Source organism: Sinocyclocheilus anshuiensis, unplaced genomic scaffold (assembly GCF_001515605.1).
Source record: "Sinocyclocheilus anshuiensis isolate Anshui unplaced genomic scaffold, SAMN03320099.WGS_v1.1 scaffold566, whole genome shotgun sequence".
In the NCBI taxonomy this organism is placed as follows: Eukaryota; Metazoa; Chordata; class Actinopteri; order Cypriniformes; family Cyprinidae; genus Sinocyclocheilus; species Sinocyclocheilus anshuiensis.
In genome coordinates, this window is record NW_015542410.1 from 1,134,632 (window position 1) to 1,155,340 (window position 20,709).

Genomic DNA, 20,709 nt, shown 5'->3' on the forward strand with positions numbered 1-20,709 from the left:
TGTGTGTGTGTGTGTGTGTGTGTGTGTGTGTGTGTGTGTGTGTGTGTGTGTGTGTGTGTGTGTATGAAAATATTTTGAATATTAAAATATAGGCTATTATAAAAATAAATATAAAAATATTTTATTATATTTTATATTACATTGTATTACATTATATTACATTGCTCCCATAACCAAACCCAAAGTGACAGCATGCATAAACATACAGTGTACCAAAACCCCATTTAGCCTGGCCGGCCTGTCATGCCCTTTTAAATACAGCTATTTTCATCATAGTTAATTGGCACATGCTGGGCGGACGGTTATTTCTAGCGTCAGTTTGTGCATGGGACTGCAACAGACATTGGTTTTAATGAGCTAATGTAGGACGGACAGTTGTGACCCCCATAGGAGTTTACCAATGCTTTACTTTGAGACCAGAAGAAAACTGGCACAAAGAACGCCTTTTTAAAATCTGTCTTGCGCCAGACTTGCTCTCATCAGGGGATCTGACTGGCTGACAGTTGCGTTCAGTGTTTGTTTTGGTGCTGTGACCCAGTGTTGAACTGAAATGCCCTCTGATTAACTGATTCAAAACTAACAGTACATTAGACAAGCATTAATAATGGCGAAGTGATATAAAACGTTTAAATGGGTCATATGATGCGATTTCAATTTTTCCTTTCTCTTTGGAGTGTTACAAGCTCTTGGTGCATAAAGAATGTTCTTTTTAGCAACATCATATGACCCCTTTAATAAATGAAGCCTTTTTGCGTCTTTAGCAGTGAGGCCATAAGCAGTCTCTGTAAACAGTACTGAGTGTGAGTTTGAACTAGCTGTTCTTCCCTTCAGGACAAAAGCGTCTGTGTGTCTTCTGTAAGGTATGAAGGATGGAAAAAGGTCAGCGGAGCTGAAGTAGACATTCTCTGTCATGGTAAAATGTGTTTATAGAAATAAATAATGATTGATGGTTTATTGTTCAAGCTGTCTCAAAAATGCTCAAGGAGTAGTTTGCCAAAAAATGAAACCTTCCTGTCATTCCAAACTTTTTCTGTGGTAAACAAAAGAGATTTTCTAAAGGATATGTTTTAGTTTTGTTGGGTTTATTTCCTTAGTTGACCTGTAGATGTCTGACCCTAGAACTTTATTGACTTTCTACGCTTCTCTCCCTCCCTCCTTCTTGCATCTGTCAACCTTTGACCTTTAACCCTACAGGAGTGTCAAGGAGGAGAAATGAAGCATGTGTTGACCGTGAAACACTATTTTCTCTCTCTTATTTTCTCTCCTATATAAAGGTCAACTGTTCTGACCTCTCCAGCTTCATCGTATCCCTGTCTCCATCTGCTTTCTATCTCTCTCCTGATGTTTATCTGTCTCACTCTGTCATTTTGTCCTTCTCCCCTGGACCAGTTTCCCCCGTGTGACAGTGTGCCCTGCCCTCACTATTTACTTGTTTATCTCTTTTTGTCTTTCTGTCCCTGATTCATTCTGTCTCGTAGTGACCATTCATTAGTGATGTATGCACAGCTGTTCTTGAAGGCGCGCGCTAGAAAACGTGTTTTCCTTACAAACCTCCTGTTGACTGTCTCGCCTCGCCTTTTCGATTTTCATGGGATCTGGAATTTTTACAGCCACGGTGTGTTTGACAAGCGGTCAGAATAATGCTAAAATTCATGGTAAGATAAGTAGAATATGACAAAAAAATAAATAAAATTGTACAAATGTCCAGCAATTCACATTGAGCTATAGATAATTTTTTTTTTTTATCTTACTTATTATATAGCACAAAAAAATATTATAAATTATAATTAGAAATGTAAATGAAAAATTATTTACATAATATAAAAATGCTTTTAATGTTTAATATTTATTTTATTAATTAATGTTAATATTACATTTAATATAAACTGTTTTGTAATATATATATATATATATATATATATATATATAATTGTTTTTAAACAAAAATTCAAAAACACATATTTAAACTATCACATCCTCATAAAACCTGTTCTTATATTCTTATGCAGTTTTAAACAGATGAACACCACTGAACGATTCCTGTTATTTTACACCATGGGAACAGCGTTAACCTGCTCGCAGTGAGTTATGGGCTCACATTAGACGTCTGTCTGAGGTTACACCTTTACTCCATCAGCAACTAAAATCTGCTGTTTAACACTCTATGAAACGACTGTCCAACAAAAACATACAATAGCAATACAAATAAGGATATACATTATATGATGTTTTTAGACTGATGTATCTGCCTCAACAGGTCTCTCTCAATGTGTTGTTGTGAATAGGTTAACATTCAGTTCTTTAACTCGGTGCTGTATAACTCATGAAGGTTTATTAGGAAACCAAGCTAAAAATAAAACAGATGCACAGCTGAAACATAACTTCAAAACTTGATGCTTCCAGATGTGATCCAAGACATTTGGAACAAAATGGAAATACTGAACAGATGCTAGTCATGTTCCATAGGGATGCATTATACTGTATATACTTGAGATGATGTAAAACTTGATTTTTCCAGAGTCTACCTTAGACAGCCAATCAAATGAGTGGTTGGCATGACTGAAAGCATGACTTACATATTCCCATTAAATCTGGTTTTGTTTGCAGAGAATGTTTGCCAATGTCACTAGTGAATTTAATCAGCATTCCAGTGCTGGACTGTGCTTCTGAAGATCATAGCAATGAACCCTGATTCATTGTTGTGATGTTCACATTAAAGGAATAGTTCATCTAAAATCGAAAATTTGCTAAAAAATGTATTCACCCTTGGGCCATCCAAGCTTGATTCTTCATCAGAGCAGATTTTAAAAAAAATTTAGCATTGCATCACTTGCTCACCAGTGGATCCTCTGCAGTGAATGGGTGCCGTCAGAATGAGAGTCCAAACAGCTGATAAACAAATAACAATAATCCACACAACTTCAGTCCATCAATTAATGTCGAAAGCTGCATGTTTGTAATAAACAAACCCATCTTTTTAACTTCAGACAATTGCTTCTAACTAAAATACAAGTCCTCTGTGCAGTGAATGGGGGCCGTCAGAATGAGAGTCCAAACAGCTGATAAACAAATAACAATAATCCACACAACTTCAGTCCATCAATTAATGTCGAAAGCTGCATGTTTGTAATAAACAAACCCATCTTTTTAACTTCAGACAATTGCTTCTAACTAAAATACAAGTCCTCTGTCCGTAATATCGCTTTATTCAGTGAATCAGTAGAGAAATATGCACAGATCAAGCACGGTTTAAAAGTGAAACAGTTCTAAACAAAAATTTTGCTTTTTCACTGGAGGAAGCGTTATTATGGATTTTGGACTCGTATTTTGGCAAGAAGAAATGGTTTAATGATGGATTTGTTTCTTACAAACACACAAGATGTTAATTGATGGACTGGAGTGGTGTGGATTATTTGTGGGTTATTGTGAAGTTTTATCAGCTGATTGAACTCTCATTCTGACGGCACCCATTCACTGCAGAGGATCCATAGGTGAGGAAGATGCTAAATTTCTCCAAAACTGTTCTGATTAACTATTAAACTCATCTACATCTGGATGGCCTGATGCAAAACCTTCATTTCTGGGTGAATTTTTAAAAATCCCTTCATAATTAAAATGCCATTTATAGCCTTTTTTCAACTTGATGAATATAAAATTGTTAAATGTGCTTATTTATGATGACATATTTTTAGACAAAGAAAAAGACAAAAAAAAAATCTCACCCAGGCCAGGAGACTTCAAATCAATGATTAATGCTTCATATGTGAAAAAGTGAAAAACACCCTGCAGCATGTTTTTAACATTCATGCTGTATCCAGACATGCATAACTCATTTATTTTCAGATGTCTGAAATGACTTATTCAGAGGAGAGAACACCTGGAAAGCGCGACACTCCAGTACTGGACTTCATTCATATTATATGATCTAACATTGATGATAAACCATGGGTCACTTACGATGCAGAACCAAACAGGTGCTCTTTGAAAATTAGTTTCATATGATGTGCTGTCTGGCTAATTCACCAGCAATTAGTTGCTCAGCTGTTACTCTAATATTAGCGTACAATGAAATGGTTTTGCACAGGATGGAGCGGGGCGGATTACATTTGCACATAGTCAGGCCAAACGAAAAATGTGGTGCAAATTTCTATCGAGGTCAGCCACACTTAGTCTTGCTCAGACCGTGGAAAACCTGCCTAGGCAATGATCCTCAAAAGCTTCTATTTATCTGTGGGGATTTACTAATAGCAGGACAGATGGGACGGCTGTGAGGGGAGGGTGAAGAAACAGTTAAACGTGGCCGATCCCTCCACTCCAGCGCTGCTGTCCAGCACACGAGAGGATCCATATGGAGACAGAAGAGTATTAGTGTAACGTTCACGTATACAGAGGGGGAAGGGAGTCAGGCGACAGCTTTACCTCTCAAATCTTCTTAACAAGTAATGAAACGGAGTGATTTTGATCACCCTGTTTTGCATTTCATGTGGGGCGAGGATCTTGCTCAAGTTCATAGTAATGCACTTTGCTAAGGCATTCCTTCCAGTAGTTATTGTGCCAAAATTGTGCCAGCTTTAAAAGATGAAAACATCCAGATTTCCTGTTAAAAGGAATGTGGTGTGGAAAAGCGTGCGGCAGGAAAGGTTTTCAGTTGGGGCAAGTTGTCACACTTTTTACTAGAGTGAATATTTCGAAATAGGTTTATTTTTGAAAGTCAGTTTCTATACTGAGAACAGCCTTGGCTACAAAAAAAATTCAGCATTATATTATATATTATTATTTTAACACTCATTGAGATTTTGTGACAACATGCCCCAGTAGTTTTAAACTAAGGTACTGTAGTTTTGAACTAGGAGTTTGAAAACAACATTAAAAACAGCTTTGAGATTAAAAAAAAAAAAAAACATTTGTGTAATTGGATATACTTTTATAGTTAATAATATTTAGAATCTCCTTTTTGTTTTGTATTGCTTTGTTTTTTGTTTTGTTTTGAGAAGCAAAACGTTTGGTAAGACTATTTTGTATGTAGCAGCCAGTATAGTTTTTATAATTTTAAATGCAGCCAGGGCTAGTTGTCACAATTTTATTACTATATTTTTTTAAGTCAGTTTCTGTACGGACAAAAGCTACAGAAACAGCATTATTGCCGAGGACAAAAGATATTGTTTCTTCCATACATTGAGATTTTGTGACAACATGCCCCAATAGTTTTAATAGAGTTTTGAACTAGTTGTTTGAAAACAACGTATAAAACCATTTCGTAATAAAAAACATTTGACTTTTGACTTCAACCTTTAGTTACTGACATTTATATTTCCCCTCAGTGTGACAACAAGCCCCGGTTTCCCTATTTGCTTGAAGAAACAACTAAATATATCCAGCAGTTTAGATCCTTTCTGTCTTTTTCCAAATTACGTTTTTGAGAAGTGAAAAGTTCGACAGCTCTTTGATACGAAGCATTTTTAGATACGTCTAAAAACTCCATGAAACTCAATCCTACAATTAGTCAATAGTCATTGCGGTGAATAAAATCAAAATATGAGAGTGCAGTGGTCTGTCGAGAGTCTTTACCCTACAATAACGGAGTATTACCACTGTCTAGCCCTCCCTTCTAGTCTAGTCAGCTAGAGGCTTGACGCAGATGGCAACAACCAGGGTAGACCTACAACAGCTGGTATAGGTCTAAGCTCATAACAAAATGGATCAACGGGCGCAGCTATACAACAAGCCACCGAGGCTACGGATGGACGCTTTATGGATATTTTAGTCTGTGGGGCTTCGGGAAATGACTGGTCTTATTAAACGAAAATCACAGAAGGTTAAGCAGCTGCAAAGCTTCTGAGGTATTTAAAAATTCCCCCCGACTATTTCCCCCTGACTGTGCATAAGACTTCCTGGTACGGATTAGAGGCTGCAGCTACATGTGGTGTTGTGGCTACATACCTTCAGTCAGTCAAAACCCAATCTGCTGCTTAGTTTTCCTTCTCCCCGGGCCAGGAATCGCCAAAAGCCAAATGGATGATGGAGAGGGGGAGAAAAAAGAGAGCGAAAGAAAGAGATCAATATGAAGATAAAGCGTGCAAAACTTTGTTGGAGATGAATCGTGGAAAATGGGAGAGAATGATGGAGGAGACGGGATGGATCCGTCATTTAGATGAAAGCGGAGATGAAAAACAGAGAAAATCAACCTATGACACACAATCTTTAAGAAATATCACCCTCGGCTCTTATTGGGCCATCACACTCCCTAGAGCTATGATTTGGTTGAGTGCGAGGAGGTGTGTGTGTGAGAGAGAGAGGGAGAAAGGCGACATAGTCCTGGATTTCTGTCACCAGAAACTTAAGCCAAAAGAGAAATCTGTGCTTTTAAAACGTAACATTTCTGAAACGTTACATTCCATTAGAGGAAAACATTGGCTAACCCCTCCTTTGGCTCATCGGCTCTCAAAGCGTCTGTCTAAGCTGAAACATAGCCTACCTAACCACTCGACTTTCTGGTTTCTAACCAATATGGCAGCAATTAAAGACATATGCGGATTTTCATATAAGAAGTTTTCTAAAGAAGAATATACAGACATGCATATCTGCATAGTATCAAAACTTATTTGGTTTCTTTGAATTCTAACCAATATAAAATTGAAAGTAAAATAGGGTGCACATATTGTATGTCTAATAGAAATTCATAATTTAGAAATGGTTTAAACTATTATAAACGTATTTTTATAAAAAAATTAAAAAATAAATAAAAAGAATAAAACAAATGCTTAACCAATTAAAAATTAGCCACAGTGACATCACTGTCATGCATGTCCATCAGAACCTAACATGACAGTAGAAGGTAATGTGCATCCTAATTCGCATACTTATGCACTATTCTATAACATTTTGTCATATAAATAGTGCAAGTAGTGCGTTCACACTGAAAATTAAAAAAAAGGTGCACTTGAATGAAGTGTAGAATGTTGTAGGGGGCTAAAGAATCTTATAAAATTCAAACACTACACGGTTGAGTATAGTGCACAAGTGTATAGTGTAGTGCGTCATTTGGGATGCAACTGTGCCAGAAATAATTCTTTATAGTGTGCTTCACTAAATATTAAATAGTACTGTATATACACCTTCTGTGAACAAATATTTAGCGAACTAAATTTTTGGCACCCCTAGTGCAGTTAGCTCTCTTAAAGACAATTTAAAATAAAACCAATGGTTTTTGTGATATAGCTGTGATGGCAGTAGCCTAGTTACATTTTTTTTATTTATTTATTTATTCATTTATTTTGACGTACCGTCCAGTATTCAGCGATCATGCAGCTGTTACTATGGTTGCCACCTCACGAGATTGATTTATTTGGGGGTTTTTTTGCACAAAATTTTGCGCAAATGGACTAATTCGTAATCTTTTGTGGTTAATAAAACACGTAAAAGCTGTTGAAACCAGAGCCGATCCTCCCTATACGCAAGCTGCGTAGGGCCCCCGAAACACCAGGAGGCCCTCTTGCTCTCAAAGATTATTTAATTTTAGTTTCATTTTTGAATTTGGCCAGCGGTTATGAAAACATGAATGATTATTTCTTTTAATGCGGTGCGCTGTCGCCCTTTCTACGTAAAAATCTGTCAAATCATGTAATGTGAATGTCATACAGTCTTGCTCGAGACTAAAAAAACGAGTTGAAAGCGTACCGAGCCGCAGAAGAGACACTGTTTCTCAAGCGCTTTCCGCGAGTGCGATTCTAGACAGAGTGAAACACGGACAAATGCGTTTCATTCATTCGTTCATAACCACTCATACCCCCAACCACAGTTTTGCATAGGGCCCCCAGATGTCTAGGATCGGCACTATATAGGCTACTTGTATGTAAAAGGAATCCTTGTCTGTGACCTCCTTTGGGGGTTCAAGCCTTACGGGGGGTCATGCTTCACCAGATCTCCCTTTAGTTTAGAAAGGACATGGTCTTCTACAGTGGAATTTTCTCTTCATATGCTTGATAAAAATTCAATAAAAGTGCCATGCACCAATGCATATGGAAGGCCCACTATATCTTGTTTTCATATGTGACCTGATTCCTTTGTTGGCAAAATGTTTAGCTAAATGGAGGCATTTGCAGTAGTTCAAGTCTAATCCACCTTGCAAGAGGACCTGACCACACATGTGTTTGAATAAATTGCTGCCCCCTACTGATAGAAAACAGTAATACACCATTTGTTCTGAGTATAATCTGTGAATGATATTAAGACTAGAGAATTATTTATTAGAATGATTTATTACCAGCAGGCAAAAGCCACCATTCTCTCCAACAAGATTCAAACTACACACTAAAGCCATTCCAGGCAAGACTGAAATCAAGCACATTAAACTCTTAAAAAATATTCTCTAAATACCGAGCAAAGCAGTGCACTTCCAATCTATTGCACTGACGATTTTCATTCTTAAGAAGAAGCTTCGCTTAATTCATTTAGCTTTAAATATTTTCCAATTGTTCAATAGCATATGGGAATTCAAAACAACAATTTGTGTAAGCTATAAGGTAAGTGTGCCCTAATAAATTACTCAGAAAAAGTCCTTTTATATATCCACTGCAGTCTAGAAGCCACATATTTCAACAAATCAAAATTCTTCTTAACCATCTAAGGCAAAAATGCGCAGCGAGAAGCATTTGGTCTGGCATTAGATGTATGTTGAGTAAATATATTTGTAAATGCTCCAGTTGACAGCTGAGAGAATTTGACAGGTCTGTCCTGAAAGCACATGGCTAGAGGTTAAAAGAGCAGATGTTTACGGTTGTATTATGGGTTACGAAATGAAGCCTTGTGTAACAGTCTGGAATTTCTGCTGTTTGGAGATTAATAAACAAAAAAAATTTAATACAAGGTATATTATATCACTACAATATCCGTAGTGTGGGAGGAATCTGGTATAAAAAAAAACTTTGAGGCACATTTCCTACATTGGAACAGAGAGGTCGCTGATTATAAGTTGGGAAACATATATTTTTGCATATATGTGTGTGTGTGTGTGTGTGTGTGTGTATGTATATATATAGGTGAATATGCATTTTAAATAGTTTTCTTGGGTATATAGGTAGCATCAGCAAATTAATAATTCATCAGTAATTCAGCAAGCAGTGCAGCAATAAAGGCCTCTCAAAACAAAAAGAAAAATAAGCAGAGATTGATATAGGGTGCAATTAAAAACAACTGTCTCTAAAATCGAATTATAAAAATGATAATCAATCAGAGTTCAGTTCAGTTTCGTAACACGTGATTGAATAGTGACTCGTCTTACAGGGGTTTGATTTGCATTACGATTGGCTACCAGCTCCTGTAGCTGCAGAGCTCCGCCTCCAATGAAACAGAAAGCAGGGCACACAGGTGCGGAGCAGTCCACAGGGCCCTCCCATAGTGGGCGGAGAGAGTGGGCATCGTAAAACGTGACACGCCCCTTCTCAAAGTCGAGACACACTCCTAGTCTCGGAGGCAGTGGATAGGTGACGCCAGTTGGCGATGAAGGCCCGTTGCCATTAGTGAAGCCAGACTCTCTGTAATTGGCGTTGGTGTGATGGGAGTTGGCGGAGGAGGGCAGGAAGATCTTTCCCATGCCCATTGTGAGGAAAGAGAAAGGGGGAGGAGAATCCGACGAATCCTCGGCTCCACTGTCATGGCCGCTGTCTGGATCATATCTATCAGACAGACGAGATGGATTCAATACGGTTAAAGCTAGCATGAAAAATGATTTTGAAGACAATGGTGTCATCATCCTGCTCAATTCAGTTGCAGTTTTGTTCTCATCCAGAAGTGTCAGTGCACTCAATTCGAAGAACCTCTGGAACTTTTCCATTACACAAAAGGTGGAAAAGGTTACATTTTTAAAAAATGTTATGCTAAGAAAACTAATGTTTTTTTGGGGAACTGAATTGGATCTTTTATGGCATCACTGTAAAAATCCCCCTTTAAGAACTGTTTTTCATTTAGATTTTAATTGTTTAAAGTCATAATTGCAATAGTTTTGAACATAATAAAAGCAAAATTGAAAGTATTAGGTGCCATATCTTAACATTAACATATCTACTTCCTCTTCTCATTTCAGCAGGTCTTTTCTGTCCTTTTCCTTTGTTCATTTTTGAGATTTTGTTCCTACCTTGGACTAGCCATATCTTGAGGCAGATGAAACCACTCCTGAAGTTTGGACTCCAGGCCCACTCCAACCTGTAGAACAGAGCCAAGGACAAAAAATGGGGGAAAAAGTGAAATAAAAAGAAAAGTTACAGGGAAGACAGTTAGTATATTTTTCTTCTTTACAGAACTTGCCTTAACCAGATATGAGCCGGGCTCCACTGAGCATGCCCAATAGTGTCGGCCCTGCGTTATGGCCACGTCACCCACAAGCAGATCAGCTGTCAGGTGACAGGAAGTGAGGGCCCGATCGGCGGCCTGCAGCAGGGAGAGACCGGGCACACTGCGAGCACACCTCTGCTCCTTACTCACCACCAGTCTGTCCGCGTGCAGACCCCAACGAGAGTCCAGATAAAAATTCAACACTGTCGGGGAGGCGGGAGGAAGACAACAGCGAGGGAATATGGGAGAAATTTAGAAGGGGATAGAAGAAGAGGGGAAAGAGGGATACAGTATTAAGGCACCAAAAGGAGGGACGTAAGAGTGGGTGGAAAGGGAGAATAGAAGTATATAGAATATGCAAAAGGAGGACAAGGCATAAAAACAGCAATCAGGAAAACAGTAAACAAGGAAAGAAGACAAAGAAATGCACTCTGGGAATAGCAGGGTAAAATCAAGACTGCAAAAAGCAGGAAGATTTGCATTCCAGCAGACAGGCAGAGAAGAAAAGGTGTATTTCCTCATTAGTATTTCAGAGTTAAAGTCTATTCACATCAAAAGCTAATTTATTTCATCTTACAAATCTGATTCATGTCTTTGTATCCCTTGTTTTCATTTATAGCAGAAGCTAATGTTGGCGTTTTGTCGTGAACATCTGCCTTCTGGTTGGATGTTGCAAATCTTGGATTATTATTTGTAACATGAGCCTCCATTTAATGTGATTAATAAACATTATGGAGCATTAAAGTTTGCTTATGGCCACATTTACAACGTGGATGGGTCAACATTCACGTAATGTTTCACTACATTGACGGTTTTGTATGGAAAATAAACATACTGGTGGTTTAAAGAATGAATGGCTCAAAGAATCAAATGATGATGGAATTATAAACATGAAAAGAGATATAATAACAGAAAGATTTTTAAGGGCTTTAAAAAGGGAGCAGGAAAGGTGGCTGTATAGCGCTGTTGTCACTAAAGCTGGAAAACATGGGAAAACCAAAGGTTGTAGAGAAGGAGATGGGAATGGATAAAAAAAGAAAAGAAGATAAATGAGCAGATGAGTATCATTTGGGAATGAATTTTGCTTGTGTTGAAAAATCCTCAGAAGGTGTTTCTTACCTGGAGCTGGTGGTGTGTGTAAATATACTTCCTCACTATATTCGCCAAAGCCGGCCTTGTTGCAGCCTCTCACCCTCAACACATACACACTGTCCATCTCCAGCCTGTCAATCACCGCACAGGTCCCGGTCACCTCCTCCAATCTCTGCCAGCCCCAACGAGCAGCAGCCAATCCCCCACGAATACCCCTTCTTGCCCCGCCCCCTGGCACCACCCCCCGCCGCCGGAATTCCACAGAGTAATGCCAGGCAGGAGTGGAGTCTTGAGGCGACCTCCAGCACAAGAAGAGCTGGTCGTAGGCGAGGGTTCTCTGGGTGTCAATCACAGGAGCGAGAGGTGCTGATGGGATAGGTCATTTTGGTTGGGGTTAGATTACATGACATTGCAATCAGATTACAGATTTTCCAAGTAAAGTAACATCCAGTTTTCACCTGTCATATCTGTCATAACACAATATTATTATATCAGCAGGGATTCTGCAGAGTTTTTAAAATCATATTTAAGACCTTTAAAGACTTTTTAAGTCCTGCACAAATAAAATGAACACCATAAGCCCATTTCAAACAAACCCCAAAAATCTTAAATTGTTTTACTTAATTAAATAGGCTATGGCACACATTCAACTGCAGGTTTAACATACTTAAGATACGTTTTATTCAATATACCTTTGTATTGAAAGTACTTTATGTACTAACATAACAATACATGTGAATTAGAAGTTAACTGATGTTGGATTTTGCTATTATGATAATAATGTGTTTAAATAAAAGCTGTTACAGAATCAGACTACAGTGATCGTGCTATATTGGTTCTTTTTGGTGAATCAAAACATACAGTGTGACCAGTGTAGTCCCATAATACAACAAACGAGTCTTATGAGTCAATTCTTTTAGTGAATCAAGATGTACAATGCGACCAATGTAGTCTGATTCCCGAACTAATGACTCATGTGAGTCTGATGTTTTTGGTGAATCAAAACAAACAAATGACCAGTGTAGTTCAAGTGATTCTAAATGAATGACTCTTAAGAACCGGTTTGTTTTAGTGAATCAAATTCATACAATGAGTCAATCAAACTGCTTCCAGAATGAAAAATGTGTGCAATCTGGGTTTTTTAGCAAATCAAACACATGCACCTTACTGTGTAATTAAGGATTGCCAGTCTTAAATAAATCAGTGTAGTACTGATCTAACAACTCATTATGGATACACATCAAAGACAGACATTATGAGTTTGTCAGCAGTATTTTATAAAATGTTAGTGATCATTAATTCCCTTTCCTACCCTGAATGAAGTTCAGGTCTGTGAGGAGTTTGAGCTCTCTGGAAACATCAAGCTGGAAGTGTCGGAACGAAGGATCAGCAGAGAGAGAGAAACGCTGCATAGATTCAATAGACTGGGCCAATCTGCCAGAAAAAGAGATAACAGTCCAGTGTTTTCGGATTTTGGGAACAGACATCAGTATTATCGGCAGATAGTAAGGTGGGTAAGCCATCCCACCTGTTGTGTGTTATTCTGGCTGTGTGCACAAAGCTCGATGGGTCATTTTCTTTGAGCAGCTCTTGAGTGAAAGCCATCAAGCCGGCGTGCTCCAGCAGGCTCCGTTTTTCGGTCACCTGATTGGCCAAAGCCTCTGCCCTTCTCTGCCGTGAGCTTTCCAGAGCCTGAGCCAGCATTGTCTGCCGCTCGGTCAGCAACGCCATTATCTCCTTCACGCAATGAAAGAGCTGCTCTTTGGCTGATACGCTGTTCACCTGCATTCATGCACACAGACAATTGCTCAGCACATCAAACACCTGCTTTCCTTTTGTGACAGAGTTGGGAAAGGTGGCCGTACCTCAGTTTGAGTGATGGCATTTTCCAGTTGTGTGATCTGAGTCAACACCATGTCCTGATTGGACAGGATGTAGTTCAGCTCCTTGGTGATCTTGTCCTAGGGTTTAAAAACAACACACAATGTAAAAGATTTTAAATTTAAATCTGGCGCCTTTATTGAGAAGGCTAATAATAGTGATGTTTTGCCTTCTTAATTATAGTTTGGCATCGATTCTACAAGTAGAAATGTAAAAAAAAAATGAAGTGAAAATTGTTGTAAGTGATATGATGCATTTGTATTTTTAGCAGTAAAGAAAAATAGAGATAATATTATAGCCCATTTGTGATCAGATTTTGTAAAGCTTTCACACGTCATTGTGAATGAGAAATATAATCTTATTGGATCATTTAGTGACCTCTCATATCCTTTGGATCATGGGAATACTGTCATCCTAAAGAAAAAAACAGTCCTGTTAAAGTAAAAAAAATTAAAACTACAGAAGAATCACCCACAATGGTGTGTGTTTACTGCTGATTTCCTGGCTTTCAAGAGTTCATAAACTATAGATCTAAGACATGCGATGAATCGACTTAAACATCACAGCTAAACAAACTGAACACCATTGTGCAAAATGTTTGTGATGGATAAACTCATCTGATCACATGACGTTCCCCATTGTTGTAGTTTTTTTTTTTTTTTTTGCTTCTAACTCCATATGATTACAGTAAGTGCTTAAGGTACTGCACTGGCACTGCCATTAGGTGGCACTGTTGTTGCTTTTTAAAAAATGATTTTATTTGCCCATACTTTGCTTTTAAAAATGTTTTTAATCAATTTCTCTACAAGAGAAAAACATGGCAGTGTTTGACAGTGATTTATGCCAGGTACATCACTAAAATCGAGATGAACTGAAAACATACCTTAAGAGTCTGATAGGCTTGGGTAACGGGCGCAATCTTGTGACCCGCATGGATTCGACGCAGTTTACAGAGTGAACAAAGAAGCATCTGACATGACTTACAGTAAAACTGCAGCCTCTCCTGATCATGTTCTGGGCATGTCAACACCTAGAGAGACGGAAAGAAACTTTACGATACACTATGGCAACCCTCTACGGACACCTTGGCAATTGAATCGCCACTGGCTAGTAAATTTTTTAGTTTACTCGCCAGACTGATATATATTTATAATAAATGTTTGTAAAATGGCAGTTTTTTAAATATCTGAAAGTACACACTTAACATCAGTCAGTCAAGCATTATAATATGATAATCAAGTATTATGTAATGATAGAACTTTAGTAATTAGAATTGAAACTTGATAACCATGTTTGAATGCATATTAGTCATTTTAACTGAACATTTTAACTGGACTGGTGGTGGTGCTTTTTTGGTCATTTAGTGTTTTTGTAAAAAAAAAAAACTGGGACAAAACTAACAAAAATACTGACAAGATAATAATGATATGAATTCTACTAATAAGAACAATATAAAATGCACTAAGGATTAATGAGCTGCTGTATTCATGAATATTAATCAGGTTGTGTGTGTTCGCTCGAACGGATTTGCTGAAATCAAAACAGGGACGATAATAGGTGAGCGCCAGCCAATGAGATTGCCGTTTGCGCATTAGTACCGCCCCACTACCGGAAAACCCGGCAGTTCTTAAAAGCTGAAGACTTCCAAAGGAACGCCGTTATTTTGACAGGAAAATACAACAAAGAATATTGTTTACATGTAGCGCGTCAATTATCTCTCTCACTCTCTCGCTGCGTGTGTGTGAAACAAAGCGACGGCAAGTCGTGCGCCTTCACACTAGAGTTCACGGTACGTCAAATACAGGTGCGCTACGCATCCATTCAGATGAACTGAAAAATGGCACAGATCGCTTGATGGAGAGTAAAACTCTGAAGCGCCAGTGTTCTGTGAGTGAAAATATATCTGTGCTAAACGTATGCTTAGCCTCCAACTCACACACTGGCGAGTAAAATCTGAGAATTTATTAGCCATTGGCTAATATTAGACATCATTATTCATGAATATTAATCAGGTTGTGTGTGTTCGCTCGAACGGATTTGCTGAAATCAAAACAGGGACGATAATAGGTGAGCACCAGCCAATGAGATTGTCGTTTGCGCATTAGTTCCGCCTACTACAGGAAAACCCGGCAGTTCTTAAAAGCTGAAGAATTCCAAAGGAACACTGTTATTTTGACGGGAAAATACAACAAAGTATATTGTTTACATGTAGCGCGTTTATTCTACATGTTATGTAAGACTCTCTCGCTCTGTCTCTCTCTGTTGACAAAGCGCCTTCACACTAGAGTTCACGGTACGTCAAATACAGGTGCGCTACGCATCCATTCAGATGAACTGAAAAATGGCACAGATCGCTTGATGGAGAGTAAAACTCTGAAGCGCCAGTGTTCTGTGAGTGAAAATATATCTGTGCTAAACGTATGCTTAGCCTCCAACTCACACACTGGCGAGTAAAATCTGAGAATTTATTAGCCATTGGCTAATATTAGACATCATTTAGTCACCCAGAGTAAAGATTTAGCCGCATATGCGAGTGATTTACTCGCAACGTAGAGGGTTGTATGGATAAAATAAAGCTGCATCTGCATACTCATTTTGTGAAAATTCTGTTTCATTTAGAAATACAGCATATTATGGAAGCAAAAGGGGTTGTGAATGCAGTTTTGTGTTAAATAATTTATCAGACCCTGGATGGACACCCAAGGTGTGAGAGGTAATCGGGTAGTAATCCTGGGCGGCTCACCTTTGGCCTGAAGTTGAGGGTGGGCTGAACATGTTCATGCTGGGCGCGTGGAGTGCCCCAGGGGTGGTAGAGTTTGAAGCACTCATTACAGAAGCTGGCTCTGCAGTCAGCACAGCCTTTAGTGGCCTCCAGGGCCTGTGGGGGTTTACAGAACTGACACATCACAGCCACACTGCCCAAACTCACTGTGTGCCTGTACCTAGAGAAAGCAAGAGAAAGAGAGAGATCCTGCAGTGAAGTGTTTGTTCATTTGTCTATGTGGTTTTATTCATGTAAATATAGTAACACACAGGGAAAATTGTGTATTCAAGATTCTACTTACAGTAAGATCACTAGGTCACTAATCGAATAAGTAAACGCATATAAATGCTGAAAATATATTATATTATATTATTTATTTAAGATTCTATTTCACTAAAATACACTAATAAAATAAGTAAATATGTATAAATCCTGTATTTATATTCTATTATATATTATTATATATTTACGATTCTATTTAATATTAGATCTAGATCACTAATCAAATAAGTAAATAAGTAAGTATGAATGCTCAAATGATATTTGTTGTTAATATTAAATATGATGTTATACTATACCATATACTATACAAATATTAAACGGAATATAAAATTGTGTATTTAATATTTTATTTGAGATTATTAGGCCACTAATGAAACAAGTACATAAGTATAAATGCTGGAAATACATTATATTATATTATATTATATTATATTATTACAAATAATATAATATCATATCGTATCATATAATATTGTGTACTTAATTTTATTTAAGATTACTAGGTCAGTAATCAAGCAAGCAGATAAATATAAATCCTCAAAATATTATATTATATTTTATATTGTATTATATTATATTATTATAATATTAAATTGTGTATTTAAGGTTCTATTTAAGATTTTTAGGTCACTAATTAAACAAGAAAATAAGTATAAATCCTCAAATGTAATATTATATTATATTGTGTATTTAAGATTCTATTTAATATTACTAGATCACTAATCAAATAAGTATAAATGTTCAAATGATATATATTTTATTACAAAAATATAATATTGTGCATTTAAGTTTCTATTCAAGATCACTAATCAAATAATTTATTAAGTGTAAACACTGAAAATATATTATATTATTACATTTTAAATATATAATATAATATATAACGTCGGTGTATCTGAATGAGTGCATTTATTACCTTTCTACAATTCTCTCCAGTGTAAGGTTCCTCATGCACTCAGCCAGTCCTCTCTCACCTAGTTCTACATCTCGTCCACAGGGGGCGCAAGGAAAAAGCATGAGAGGTGGAGGGCCTTCCTTTCGCCTGCGGCCTGGGTACGTCCCAGAACCTAAACATACACACAAAGTGAGATAAACTAAATATATATCAACCTGTTTATATGACATTGAAGATGGCGCATACTCTTTCTTGTCTCTACACACCTGAGCGCAACAGGCGGTCCACGCGGTCAGACTTGGGCATGGGTCTGCGCATCTGCCGTGGGGACCGTGTGTTGGGGGTGGAAGCGGGCGAGTTGGGCTCCGGAGGGAGCTCGGGCTGGGGATACCCGCTCTGCACCAGCACCTCGGAGGCACACATGAGACACACGCTGTGCAGGCAGGGAAGTACAATAGGCTGCTTCACAATGTCCTTGCACACAGGACACAGCAATTCCTGCTCCATACTCTTCATATTGGACTGATGAATGGAGGAGGAAAAGAAAGGAAATGAGTGAGAGAAAGATAATAGAAGATCTTACAAATATTGACTACAGTGAAAAACCATTATTAAAAAAAACACTGCATGTGCTACAACTATAAATTAGACTTTATTAACAGATAAAACTATTTTTTTAATGTAGTACATATACTGTACTACTATTAAAAAGTAAGATTTTTTAATGTTTTTGAAAGTCATCTTATTCTCATCAAGGCTGCATTTGATCAAAAATAGAGCTGAATTTTAAGCATCATTACTCCAGTCTTCAGTGTCATGTGATACTTCAGAAATCATTCTAATATGCTGATTTGCTGCTCAAGTAACATTTCTTATTATTATCAATACTATCAATAATGAAAATCAATTGTGCTGCTTAATATATTTGTGGAAACCGCAATATATATTTTCCATATAAGTCCAAAGGAACAGCTTTTATCAATAGATTTTTTTAACAATGTATTCCTTACTGTCAATTCTTATCAATATAATGTGTCCTTGCTAAAAAGTATTCATTTTGTATTCATTCAAAAATGTGCAGTGGTCTTAACATTATTAGTTCCATGCACTACCAGTTGAACTACAGACTAAATAAATAAATAACTAATAGTAAGCAGTAGCCCCTTCTATGATAAATTTGGGTCCTAAATTTAGGTCCTGAAGTCATATTTGGGACAGAATTTTTGAACTCTATTAAGAATTAAGTCTCTGTTGCACACTGATTTTAAGAAAGAGGAAAGTGGTGGATAAAATGAGTGATGAGACTAGATTTCCATGCTGCCTGGTTGCTGAGAGAGACATGTACACCTTTATAAATAGCTGTCTCTGGTGCACTGCTACTGGCCTGCAATGCTCTTTAAAAATGGATAGTGACCTGATGTTGATGATTTAAGCAGACAGCTGGGTGACATTGGAAGCTCCGGAAAGGCTACATCAGCTAAAGCATGACCTTGTCCATCAGACTAGCACAGTATAGACATATTTGTGGTGTCTGTTTGAAGACTGTCTGAGCAACAGCACCACAAATGAATCTGACACCTGTTTTTCTAAAACATGCACAAACATACACAATTTGCATCTCCATAAAAAAAAACATATAGTATAGACAAACAAAACTTGTTAAAAATGAATTTAGTTAGCCTCTAGAAACCACAGTGAAAAATAAATTCTAGTTATTAACTGAATCTGACAACCATTTTCCAGTGCAAATACAATAGGCTAGTTATAATTATTAGCACGCTAGTTATTAGTTAACCACCGGCCCGTCCAATACAATGGCAATGTGTTCTTAAAATCTAACCGCATATCTTTGTATTAGACACGTTTTTCCATACTTTAAAAATCGAAACGCATGCTTTAGGAAGACCTACAGCAGCTTAATGGGCTTCTTTATCATCACGCGGTCATTCAGCAATGTCGCCTGGCCTTATAGGTCACTCCATCTCACAATACGACAGACTTAACGTGATTTTAGCTAAAAAAAATTAAACGCGACTGAGGTTTGACCTACAGACTTGAATGTAAACCGGTTAGCACGGTGCACCGGTTCGTGCTGTATTCGGCAGCGCCCTTACCTTCACCTGAAATCTGGGCGCCATTACGAGATGCTGCTGTATGACAGCACTGCTGTCGCAAATCAGTGCGACTTACCGAGATAAACTACACACTTTTAATTACCAAGCATGAAAAGCTTACATGCGGTTTCCAGCCAGCTAAAAATATTACATCGATAAAACACCGCATGCTGTAGAAGCATCACTGCCACATGCACGATGCGGATTTAATACATTGTCTGTTATTCTTGTAAAACATACCGTTTATGTTTCGTTTCGTCGCAGTAGATCATCATATGTCAATGGGGAAACCTTCCGTCGTCCGCCATTGCCTCTTTCAGGTTGAAATGTAGGTTAGTAGGATGTCGCTACATCCGCACGCTCTCAGTCTCAAACCCGCATCCCGTTACCGTGGCAACGAGCACGTCCGCTTCATCAGCAGCACGCTGCAGGTTACTGACCTCAGCATAGCCGAGTCACAACTGAGCTGCTGAATTTAACATGCGTTTTAGTCAAACTGACAGTCTTATCCAATCATTGTAAAAGGAAAAAAAAAAAAAAAAGTAAAACCGTGCAGCTGTTACCTGAAGACAGTGTTTCTTGTGTCGAAAGCTTCGAAATGTTTACGAATCTCTCGAATCAGTGATTGGGAGCTTGTATCGAACTCCTCAAGTCACGTTATTTAAGCAGACGAGGCTTCGTTACGTTGTACTGTTTCGAATCTGAGCCTGCATCCCAATGTGCACACTATCCATCCTTAATTCTATGTGATATTAGTCATTTTCAATACTATTTAGGGCAGATAGGGTGGATAGTATCAAAGTCCCTAGTATTCTACAGTCTTTGATAGTATGCACATTGGGACGCAGGGTAGGTTTAGAAATATTTTAAATTCCGATGGTTCGCCGCCAGATGGCTTTGATCTGGTGAACCCATGAACGAGTGTTCAATGTTACGGTCAGTTTTATAATGTGGGTTCATTTTTGCGTTTGAGTGAATTTTAATATGTCTATGCGAGTATAGTAGGAAGGAGAATGCTCTTTCCTTCTAATTGGCCTGTCCCTGCCTAATAACACACAAAACAAAACAAAAAAATAATTTTACTGAGCCTTCATAATGGTATTTAATTATTACATTTAGATTACACTTTCATGAAACTATTTGCAATTGGTTTGTAAAAGGTGTAAAATGTTTGGGCTGAGTTTTCATTGCACTTACAGCGTTTTGATCAGTAGATGCCGCCAGCATGCAGTAGGCTAGCCCCTCACTGCAGAACACAAGATCCAGGGGGCGTGGTTGGATCCAGATCTAGGGGGTGGAGATTGGTAGGTTTAGGGGTGGAGATGGGTGGGTTTAGGTATATGTAAGGTGGG

General features: G+C 38.0%; 1 protein-coding gene across 2 annotated transcripts; it reads right to left on the minus strand.

Moving 5' to 3' along the window:
- Positions 1-8,267: 8,267 nt before the first annotated feature.
- Positions 8,268-19,674, minus strand: LOC107693334 (tripartite motif-containing protein 46-like). 2 transcript variants are annotated; one of them, XM_016492669.1, is made up of 12 exons: positions 19,598-19,674; positions 17,510-17,765; positions 17,265-17,415; positions 16,046-16,244; positions 14,186-14,332; positions 13,287-13,382; positions 12,950-13,203; positions 12,734-12,855; positions 11,449-11,787; positions 10,303-10,532; positions 10,133-10,200; positions 8,268-9,674 (listed from the first exon to the last, which is right to left on the minus strand). In XM_016492669.1, the coding sequence occupies exons 2-12, from the start codon at positions 17,757-17,759 to the stop codon at positions 9,236-9,238; spliced, it is 2,295 nt and encodes a 764-aa protein (XP_016348155.1). In that variant the 5' UTR covers positions 17,760-17,765; positions 19,598-19,674; the 3' UTR covers positions 8,268-9,235. The 2 variants fall into 2 exon arrangements, with proteins under 2 accessions (XP_016348155.1, XP_016348154.1); XM_016492668.1 differs by lacking the exon at positions 19,598-19,674 and adding an exon at positions 19,358-19,411.
- Between the last annotated feature and the right edge of the window lie 1,035 nt (positions 19,675-20,709).

Excerpts from the sequence above, each read along its gene's own strand:
- LOC107693334 (XM_016492668.1), bottom strand. The coding sequence starts at position 19,381 with ATGGCGCCCAGATTTCAGGTGAAG. Across the intron at positions 12,856-12,949 it reads GCCAGAATAACACACAACAG|ATTGGCCCAGTCTATTGAAT; the intron begins GTGGGATGGCTT and ends TTTTTCTGGCAG. Across the intron at positions 10,533-11,448 it reads ACACACACCACCAGCTCCAG|TGTTGAATTTTTATCTGGAC; the intron begins GTAAGAAACACC and ends CCTCCCCGACAG.